At 31.6% G+C, this 11,663-nt stretch overlaps 1 protein-coding gene across 1 annotated transcript; it reads right to left on the bottom strand.

Annotated features, from left to right (window-relative positions):
- Nucleotides 1–8,880: 8,880 nt before the first annotated feature.
- LOC149184548 (ubiquitin carboxyl-terminal hydrolase 25-like) lies at nt 8,881–10,131 on the bottom strand. Its single transcript, XM_089415372.1, has one exon. The coding sequence runs from the start codon at nt 10,129–10,131 to the stop codon at nt 8,881–8,883; it is 1,251 nt and encodes a 416-aa protein (XP_089271498.1).
- Between the last annotated feature and the right edge of the window lie 1,532 nt (nt 10,132–11,663).

The following is an 11,663-nucleotide window of genomic DNA, read 5'->3' as shown; positions in this document are numbered from 1 at the left end:
GGGGCACAACAATTGACCAAATGGGGGCCTAAATTAATTATTTATTAATTTCATTATTTCAATCAGATGGTTGTATTTCCATTACCATTTTTAGTTAAATTACGTATCACAAATGTTATTTTCTTACAAGTAGAAGGGAGGAAAAAAATGTTGTTCTACTCCAAAGGATTAGGGTTTTGCATGGAGCTTGCGTAACTGAGATTTCCTTTTAGCAACTTGTATGCTCCTTTCTGAGTTCCAACAACCTTTCGATAATCTTGAAGGCAAATCACCATAATATTGATGAATGCGAGTGAAGAATAGATAGGAAAAGGAGAAGGTTACAATACCAAGCACCCTCATCATTACGACTCATGAGTATCATGAATTCTAGGGTTTTTGAGGACCCTCTACATCCTCCCATCCCTCTGCTTCATCGTAGTGTATATATTTCTAGCCAGTATATCAGTAGTTATGTTTGGACTGATGTGGGCATGCAATAATCATTTTGGCTTGAGAAAGAAGTGAGTAAACTCAAGGTCATGCGGATAGCCAAAGGGGAAGGAGGGAAGGTGAAGGGTCATGGTTGGTAAATAATCACCACATCTCTATAAATGTTCCTTCAGGCCACATTAAAAATGGACTTTAGCACGTGAGTATTGGACAAGAGAGATAACAGATTTATGCTTGAGAACTAGATCCACTCAGCTCTTGGCAGCTAGTAGAGTGGATAGGCAGTGAGTCTAGGGTTTTGGCATCGGGAAATGTTATGAAAAACCCATGTTCCACTATTGGGTTTTGACCAATTCCATGATATGTATTTGAAGTTGTAGAATTATTGATAAGATGTTCTTTATCTTTGGTATGGATTCTGATGCTTACTCATGGTGGTTGTATTAGTTGTCTGGTACTTCACTATATTTGTATGTGCACTTTCATATATGCAATAGTTTATGGACCGACACATAGTGGTTGCGTGTATGTTTTTCTTTCGAAACTATTTTTACATGTTCATTGCCATGTCAGTGACCTATTGTGAACTACTTTGTAATTGACTTATTTTTGATGTGGTTTTAGCTCACTAATCCCCCTCATGGTATATCTCTTCTTATTGTTGTTGAGACTTGTTTATACCTCTTTTTGCATTTAGTTAACCTTGGGCCGAGTTTGTTTCACTATCTCAAGATTTCATTCTTATCCCACTATGACACCTTCTCATTTTATAACCAAGAGAAGAAACATTAATGGTGGCAACCAGGCCCACATACCGGATGGGGCTCCTATCCTAAAAGGTGTGAGGTCTAATTGGGACTTCGCACCGAGGAGACCCCTTAGTCATTGGTAGTACATTTCGACCCATCAACAAATCCCTTATCCCTATGCCCATAAATTAATTAACCACTAAATCAAACTAACCCTTAATCGGCCCTAATGAAAATAATCAAATAATATTTCTATTCCACATCAATAGGGAGGTATATGTCAAACACCTCATAAAACAATATTATAAAATACATTTACAATAAAAAGACAATACAATTTATAATACAAAGACATACAACCTAAAATACAACATACATATAAATATTTACAAAAATAATCTACAATATATGATTTTATTAAAATTCTCCTTAGCCTCAAGCCCTTGCAATTTATACAATCTAAATAACAACTTCAATACTCATAATCCCTGAATGTCGATCCCATGTATCCCTGGTCTCCTTCAGGAATGTTATGTGATATTTTCTTCACCAAAATTTCAGTGATGATTTTATTCAAAAATTAACCTCAAAATATCAATTTTTCTTAGGGCTATATTGTTCTTATCTTTAATAATTTCATTTTATCATTTACATGTAGAATTCACCCCATAATATCATAACATCATTCAAATTTACAACATTATTAAACATCATATGCAATTATATAGAAATAAAAACATTATCGTCAATGCAACAGAATATAAAGGAATAATAGAAGAAAAGGATTCAGACATAGAGACACCATGATTGGTTAGAGACCATGGAAAAACCCACTACAAGAAAAACCCTTTCAAATATTCTTCTCATTAGATTGTCATTGAATGATTCAGCAAAAGAGAGTATAATGATCCATATCTTCATCCATACAACTAAAACATATCCATGAATATGATCCTAGAAAAATCAATATAACAACATCAAAAGATGATTCCAACAAGAGTATTGGTCAAAAATCACTTCATCAAACTATAGTGAACTTCATTCATCTATAGTTAATGACGAAAATTGAAAAAAAAACCTAGTTTCCAACAATAGGGAAGACATGTATTGCATATGTCTCAAAGGATTCAACCACACGGATGAGTCGATGAGCATGTGGTTGCAACTATTATTTATCCATGATGTGCCTACTGTTGAGACGCAAACCCCTAAACAAATATGTGAGATTCTGATGCTACAACTTCACCTTCATGGGAACTAATTCTCTGCAGACCTGCCTCAGACTTGTATGAGCCAAAACCAAGGAAGAGAATATAAGAATGTTCCAAGATGATTGTCCAAATGATTTTCACTTGACTTATATTTATAGCCTTCCAGGGGTAACAAATTTCCTTTAGGTTTGACCTGATCAAATATGAACTTGTGGGGTTTTAATTAAAAAATACATTTTCCCTTGTCCAAATTGAGTGCCTCAGTAGTCAAAATTAGTCCTCCAGAAAATTAGGTCTAGTCAATTCCTTTCTTGTGTGAGATTCCTTACATTGGTGAAATTTTTTGCTCCATAAACAAGAGAATCCAAGAACATGCACCAGACATTAGGCACAACCGCTCGTGTTCCTCAGCTTTTGTTGAACATGAGGTGGAATCTAAGCACCATGTCTGCATTGAGGATTCCCAGTTCATCACCAGGGTTAATCATTTCAATCATAGGAAGCTAAGAGAAGTCATTTATATTGAAAAACATGTGACCATATCAACTGGGATGATGGTTGGAAATTAAGCAGGAGTTGGATTCTTGCTTTCTCCTCTTGATTGTTTTTATTTATTTTTTCTACTTTTATTTTTATTTTTATGTCTAAATTTTAATTTTACTTTGACATCTAACTCTAGATCTATCATGCGTCAAGAGGTATCAAATCCCTCGACATGAAAACCTTAGTTTTGGTGTGTAGAACTTGAGGAAAGGTTTGTGCCTCGATAGTTTTAATCCCTCTCAGTGCATGATAGATCTAGGGTTAGATGGATCGAAGATGTTTCTAGTTGACGGAAATAATGCCACGTTTTTAGATTATCCTTATTATCTATATGTTTGAGATAAAATTCAAAATTCACATTATGTTTTCTTTTCTTAGCATGACCATATCATTCTCTTCTTTATTTTGGTCTGTGATTCTTTCCCTAAATGGTTTGTACCTCTGTGTTTGGATTCTTTGAGTGGTTTGTGTGATTATGTGTTTCGATTTGGATGGTAATGTTTGTGAATGTTACAGATGTTTTGTTATCTTTTTATATGTTTAAGTAATTATTTATTAGTAATTAGTTGGTGATGAATAAGGGAGATTGATATTGCACATCTATTTCATTTAACTTTAGTTATCACAACTTTTGACAACTAATTAATTCTAAATAGTGTTCCTCGAAATATTACAAAATATAACTTGAAGAGTAGTTTTAATAATTTAGTGCCTCAAGATTAATTTTTTTCTTTCTTTATGTTGAAAATAATTTATTTCCTTAGATAATATTTTGATGATTTTCTTTTATCTATAGTCTATTTTGCAATGTCAAGAAATAATGTATTTTTTGATTCTTTTTAATTAGTTGCGAGATTTGTAAAACATTTACATTATTTGTTTCTCCAAACAATTATCACATCTCCTTAAAGAATATTTTGATTTGTTTTGAAGTTTATAAATACACATTTTCCTAGATAAATATATTTCAGATTAATCACATCATTAGGATTATAAATATACATTTTCCTCTTATAAATATTTTGAATACATTGTTGTATGTAATTACTCTATTAATAATTTTGAATATATGTAATTGTCTATTAGTAATTAGTTGGTGATGAAGAAGAAAAACGATTTTGTCAAGGATCAATTTGCACTTTGGAGTAGGATTGATGCTACACATCTTCATTTTTATTCTACGTATTGCAACTTCTAAGAGCAAGTTATTTCTTAATAGTGTCCCTCTACATATTACTAAATATATCTTCAATTTTTTCTAATAATCTACAACCTCAATATTAACAACATCTAATGCATCTAATTAAACTAATATAATAGGAATAGAAAAAGCATATACATAGAAATCAATGCATCTAATGCAAACAATATAATAGGATTAGAAAAAAACATATACATAGAAATCATTGCATCCAATGAAAGCAATCAAATGAGATTAGAAATCAACATCGATATTGAAATAAATGCATCTAGTGAAAGCAATCACATAGGACTAAAATTCCACATCTACAACGAAATACATGCATCTAGTGTAATCAATCAAATAGGATTAGAAATCCACACCCACACTTAAATCAGTGCATTTGTTGCAAGAAATCAACATATACACTCAAACCAATGCATCGAGTTGAAGCAATCAAATTGGATTAGAGATAATCTTCTACACTAAAATTAATGCATATCGTACAAGAAATCTTATTTCCTCTCTCCCCCGTTAATCTAATCTTAAGAAATATTTTTAATAATTTATAGTCTCGAGATTAATAGCATCTAATCCATCTAACACAAGTAATCAAATAGGATTAAAAACCAACATCTACACTGAAATCAATGCATCTAGTGCAAGCAATCAATAATAAAGAGAAATCAACATCTACACTAAAATTAATGCATCTAGTGCAAGAAATCAAGATTAGAAGTCACCATATACACTGAAATCAATGCATCTAGAGTAAGCAATAAAATAGGATTTGAAATAAACATCTAAACGAAAATCAATGCATTTATTGTAACCAATAATATAATGTAAGAAATCAAATATAATTAGAAATCATCATCCTAGCTCCATGTATTTATATATCTCCCTCGATCTCTCCTTATTTGTCTCTCTATCTCACCCCCCTAACACACACACACTATCTCTCTATATTTATATATCTCTCCCTACCTCTCTTTATCTCTCTCTTCTTTCCTCTCTTCACGTCCCATCTATATCTCTATCTCCCTCTACCTCTCCTTTGTCTCTATATATCATCCCCAAAACATACACACTCTTTTTCCATATCTATATATCTCTTCCTCCCTCTTCCTCTCCCTATCTCTTCCCCTTCACACTTCCTCTCTCTTATATCTCTATTCCCTAGTGCTCTCCTCTCTCCCTCTCTCTCCACCTTTTTCTCTTTATTTATTTATTCTAACCTACCTCTCCCTCTCTCCTCTCCTTCTCTCTTTCACATTCTCTCTCTTTTCCTTCATCTCTCTCCATTTCTCTTTCACATCTCTATGTCTCTCTGCTCCCCATCTCTCATTCTTTGTTTCTCTATATCACCCAAAAACATACACACTCTCTCTCCCCCTCTCTCTAGTCCTTCCCCTCTCCCTTACTCTCCTACCTCCCCCTCTCTCCCATCATCTCTCTCTCGCTCTCCCTCTTCTCTCCAAATTTATCCCTCTCTCCCCCTCTCTCCCACATCCATCTTTGTTTCTACCTCTCTATGCCTCTCCCTTTTGTCCCTCTTTTACTCCTCTCTCTCTCTCTCTCCCATTCCTCCTCTCCCCTCTCCTTCATTTTATCTTCATCTCTTTCACACACACACACATATATATTTAGAGTTAATATATATCATGATATATTAATATATATTATAATTAAAAAATTGAATATCATATTAAATTTAATATTTTATTAATCCAAAGTTATTAAATTTTATAACATTAATATTAGATTTAATAATGTTTTTTATGGCATGATAAAAGAAATTATAATAAAACTACTTCAAATTAATATTTTCAAATAATATTAGAAATTTGATCTGGAAACCTTTGTTTGTTTAAAGACTTTAATATATCTATAGGATGCATTTCTTCCCTTTAAAGATTCATTTTACAAATATTTAATTAAAATATATTGAAATGTTTTGGAGTAGGATTTTTGACATTTTGTGTTGAATTAACCTTTTTCCTTCGATTTTAAGAAATGGTATTGGATTTAGTAAATCTGATTAAAGATGTAATATTTTACCTAATTTGGAATTTTAAAGGGGTAAACTTTTTTTTGTTAAAGGTAAGATTATGATCCATTAAAATTCAAGTATATGATAAAAGAACTATTAAACATGTGAGATAATTATATTTTAATAGTTAATCTTAGTCCACTAATAATATTAGAAATTTATATATAATCTAAAATTCAAGTTATTTATAACTTAAGATTCAAGCTAATATTTTGGCTAGCATTAGTATAAATTAAATTTTTTATTTATTGAGAACATGACATGCTTACACATTGGGGTCATGCTAGGCTCTAGAATATGCCTCTTAACAAAATGATAATCATCATCAATCATGGTTAACCATGGCAAACCATGGTTAACCATGTTTTATAACATAAAAAACAATCATCCATAGTCAATCATGGTCAACCATGGTTCACCATCACATTGTCACAAAGATTGTGTTGATATGGAAATCAACCATGATTATGCATGGTAACCCATGGTCCAATGTCCCATTGTGACAAGGATTGTCTCAATATGAAAATTAACCATGGTAAACCATGTTTATTTTAGTGTTAATAATATTAGTCCCTTGAGTTTAATATTAATCCCTTGGATTTATAATCACTTTGGTTTTAGTATTAAAACCTTAGGTTTATAATATCACTCCGTTGGGTTTATTATTCCCTAGGTTTTATAATATGAATCATGGTCAACAATGGTCATTCATAGTCAACCATGGTAGAATGTCGCATTGTGACAACAATTGTCTCAATATGAAAATTAACCATGGTCAACCGTGTTTATTATTCCCTCGGGTTTATAATTCCTTGGGTTTTTAGTATTAAACCTAAGGGATTATAAATCCAATCGAATAATATTAAACGCTAGAATAAAGATGGTTGGCCATGTTGAAGCATGATCCAACATCCCATTGTAATAAAGATTGCCTCAAAATGAAAACTAAACTTTCTCAACTATGTTTATCTAAGGGTTTAAAATATTTATCTTAGGGTTTATATACCTTGGGTTTATAATATTAATCCATAGAGATTAGTATTATTCTCTTGGGTTTATAATTCCTTGGTTTTTTAGTATTAATCCCTTGGGTAAATATTATTGCCTCGAGTTTATAATCCCTTGGGGTTTTAGGATTAAGCCCTAGGAATATGAACCCTTACATTAATAAACCCAAGGAACTAATATTATAAATCCAAGGTATAGAAACACTTGGATGACCATGATTTATATTGAACCTAGAAGATTAAATTATAAACCTATGAATAATATTATACCGTGGGAATATGAATTTTTAGATTAATATATCCAAGAGATTAATATTATAAACACAAGGAATTAATACTAAAACCCCAACGAAATATAAACCCTATAATTTTAACTGTTAACTAATTGGGTTTATTATCCCTCAAGTTAATATTATTCCTTTGAGTTTAAAATCCTTAGGGTTCATCTTTATATTACATAATTTAAAATTAAATAATAATAAATAACATTTATTGTTAAATAATAATTATTATATAGAAATAGTTATTATTAATTATAATGATAATAGTAATATTTTATCTTAATAATTTTTTATTATTATTTTTATTTTTATATATTTATTATTATTATTATTTTTATTGTGCTTACTTAGGGATAAAATAAGTAGACATTGTTTCTATTTCAATTTTGCAAAACAAAGTTATATATATATTTTTCAAGGTTAGTATAAATCATGAAAGGTTCTGCCAAAAATTGTATTCAATCATCTCTTCTTGGTAAACGAGGAGATGGAATGGGAGACAAAAAGAGCTTTCGCTTAGGTTTACGAGCCATATCCTCCTCTTCTTTTTTCCACATGGAAATAACCGGAAGATCAGTAGCAGGTCGAGACACAGAAGATAGAGTGGAGATTGGAGAAAGTGAGCGTTTCTTGTTCTTATTACTGCTTGAATTCTCAGACATATTACTGCTTGAATTAACACTGAGAGTACTTTCCGTATTATCACAAGTTACCCCATCATTTAGAGTAGTATCAGAGGAATTAAAACTAAGAGTTCTTTCCGTCCGTATCATCACAAGTTACCCCATCATTCAGACTAGTATCAAAGGAATTAACAGTGAGAGTACTTTCAGTGTTATCACTGCCAGTTAACCCATCATTCATCATTCTTAGGGACTGTTTGATGAATATTATTACTAGTTAAATATTATACATAGATATATTCATTTTTGATTTATAATATCAATCCCTTTATTTTATTATTTTTTTTATAATATCAATTATAGTTAACAATGTCAAACATGGTAAAATTCTGCAATGTCTTTAAAAATGTGTTTTCAAAAAATTAAGATGTGAAAAAGCCAGGCAAATCACAATCCTTTCATGGCTTTAAGCAATGTAGAATTAATAAAATAACTAAACAAGATCTAGATTTAAATTCTCGTAGACTTGCAAAACAAAGATATATATATATATATATATATATATATATTTCAAGGTTCCATCATGAAAGGTTCTGCCAGAAATTTTCTTCAATCATCTCTTCTTGGTAAACGAGGAGATGGAATGGTAGACAAAAAGAGCTTTCGCTTATGTTTACGTACAATATACTCCTCCTCTTGTTTCTTCCACATGGAAATAACCGGAGGCGCAGTAGCAGGTCGAGACATAGGAGATAGAGTGGAGATTGGGCAAAGCGAGCGTTTCCTGTTCTTATTACTGCTTCAATTCTCAGACATTGTAGTATCAGAGGAATTAACACTGAGAGTATTTTCCGTATTATCACAAGTTACCCCATCATTTAGAGTAGTATCAGAGGAATTAACCCTCAGAGTACTTTCCATATCATCACAAATTTCCCCATCATTCAGACTAGTATCAGAATTAACACTCAGAGTACTTTCATTATTATCACTGCAAGTTAGCACATCATTTTTAGGAACTGTTTGAGGAATATTTTTACGAGTCACCCCATCATTCTTGGGGACCGTTTGACTAATATAAAACAGCATATACACATTTTTCTCTTCTTTCAAAACGTCTTCTGTTGTTGCAAGTGACACATTTTGATCGTCACATTTAAACCAATAGTTATCAGCATCTTTCACATAAGCAAGATAATGCCCAGAGGACATTGTTATGCCGCGATGAACAATAATGGCGTAGAGGCTATACAAATAGTCTTCCCCTTCATCCGGAGAAGTTAAATATTGAGTTAATCGCAGGGATTCCGTAAACGGTACGGGGCTGGTAATCTTCTTGGAATTCAAAAAATTATCCTTGTCGACCCAGAATCTCTGCAGTGTGAGTAGAAGAACAATTGGAGGCTTAGAAATGGAGCGCTCAATGGAAATGGGTGAGATATGCTTACACTTGTCGCATGGAGTGGAACCCCTTAGGTATTCTGTAGTGAAGTACCTTGTTAGGCTTTCGTTGAGATTGATAACGGCCTCAGGTGCAGTAAATGAGCCGTCAGGTTGGCAAAGCGGAAGAGGAAAATAGTTCACTATTTCGTCGGACTGCGACGAATTTCCGCACTGACTGCACCGGTTAATCGTTTTGTGCACGGATTCAAAAATCTTATTCAAAATTTTGCTGTTCGGCGAATTGCTGGATTTCTCAGACTCCTCGCATGCATTTATGACACAATCAAGAAACTCTTGGGCATCGGTTTGTTCATGCGGGCTCAAGTAATCCGCAAACATTCTCAGATTTGAGGTTATTGATTTTGGTGCCTCACTCTGTACCTTAGCTACGGTAAACGACCTCACGATCCTGTCTTCCAGGAGACACATGGGGCATTCTGAATTATTGTCAGATTTAGAGCATATAGATAAATGTTTTCTGTGCAGACAATAATTTGCCAATGGAGGAGTATATGTGAGACATTGTAAGATGCTGTTAATATAACACGACATTGTAGGATTGATTAGTCCTACTGGTTGTTCCCTTCCACGATTTCTCAAGAACGCCATTAAGTTTTTGTTCCAACTCAAACACAACTCCATCTTTGTCCTCGGAAGCAAAAAATACGTATACACGGGGATCGGAGAATCAATAGTAGGAAGAGTGGGCTCGAATATTTTCAGAAGCTTTGTTGACAGACTGTAGGATTGAACCCCGACTGGATGTGGTATGGTCTTTAGTTGCAGCGCTCACCAAATAAGGAATGCGTTCGTAGTGATATACGTATGGGTTTATATAAAGAGGAAAGCCTATTATGCTACAAGTCAGCTATCACGTCTCCTTATGTTAGGAGCAACCGACGCCACAAAATTAAACTTCCACGTAATGTATTGAAATCATTTTTAATCATGATGAAACATGGTTAGTGAGGTGTTTTGCAAATAGGATGAGAGAAATGGTTACAAAATGAATATATATAATTTCTCTTCAAAACATCCACGAAATTTCTTCTATAAACCATTGATATTTTCAAATATATTTTTATAATAAAATTATAAAAATATAAATTCATTTTATTTTAAATTATATAAAATTAAATTAAATAATAGAAATAATATTCTTTAATAGAAATAATATTCTTTAATATAAAAAATTCAATATTAAAAAAATTAAATGTGACCAGATACAACCCAATATCCCAATATGTGGTAGATCTCAGTTAAACATGTAACATTTTTAATTTAATGTTAGTCTTATTTAAAAATCAATCTAATTTTTATTTTGCATTAACACAATATAAATTTAAAATATAAAGAGGTTTACTAACACTCAAAAAAGGGTATGGTAAATAAATAAAACTTTTTTTGATATTTACTCCATAGATATGGTAAATAAAAAAAATTATAAATAAAGTAGAGGTATGTTAAATAAATAAAACTTATTTTTATATTTACTCCATAAGCCTCTTTATATTTATGAAAACTCAAAAAGGAGGTTTTATTTAGGTGAAGCTTATGGGCGAAATACCATATTTATAAAAGAGGTATAAAGATGTACCGTAAATAAATAAAAATATATCAAATAGGATTAGAAATGGACATCTAATTATATACCAACCTTGTGGGTCAAATACCATGGTAAATAAAAGAGATATGATAAACAAATAAAAATATAAAGAAACGAGATATATAGTAAATAAATAAAAAGGTCTTTACTCCACAAACCTCTTTATACTTAGTAACACTCAAAAAAGAGGTTTTATTTAGGTAAAGCCTATGGACCAAATTATTATTAATACTATTAAAAACAAATATTATTAACCCTAATATTAATATTATTATTAGTATTAATTCTAATATTCATATTAATATATTATAATATTGATATTATTAAATTTAATAACTTTTAATTAAAACAATACTAAAAATTTTGTATTATAATATATATCAATTATCATTATATATATTAACTCTAGATATATATGGGAGGGAAGAACGAAGATATCAAGTTATAGAGGTGGAGAGATAGGGTGAGTGACAAGAGAGTGATGGAGATAAATTGAAGGGGAGGGGAGAGGAGGAATGAAGAGAGAGAGAGAGAG

The sequence above is a fragment of the Pinus tabuliformis genome, chromosome 3_2 (assembly GCF_031772625.1).
Source record: "Pinus tabuliformis cultivar Carrire ecotype Pingquan chromosome 3_2, CPIR1, whole genome shotgun sequence".
Classification (NCBI taxonomy): Eukaryota; Viridiplantae; Streptophyta; class Pinopsida; order Pinales; family Pinaceae; genus Pinus; species Pinus tabuliformis.
This window is presented reverse-complemented; position numbering and strand designations above follow the sequence as displayed.

Coding starts and splice junctions, on each gene's coding strand:
- LOC149184548 (XM_089415372.1), bottom strand. CDS start 10,131: ATGGCGTTCTTGAGAAATCGTGGAAGGGAACAACCAGTAGGACTAATC.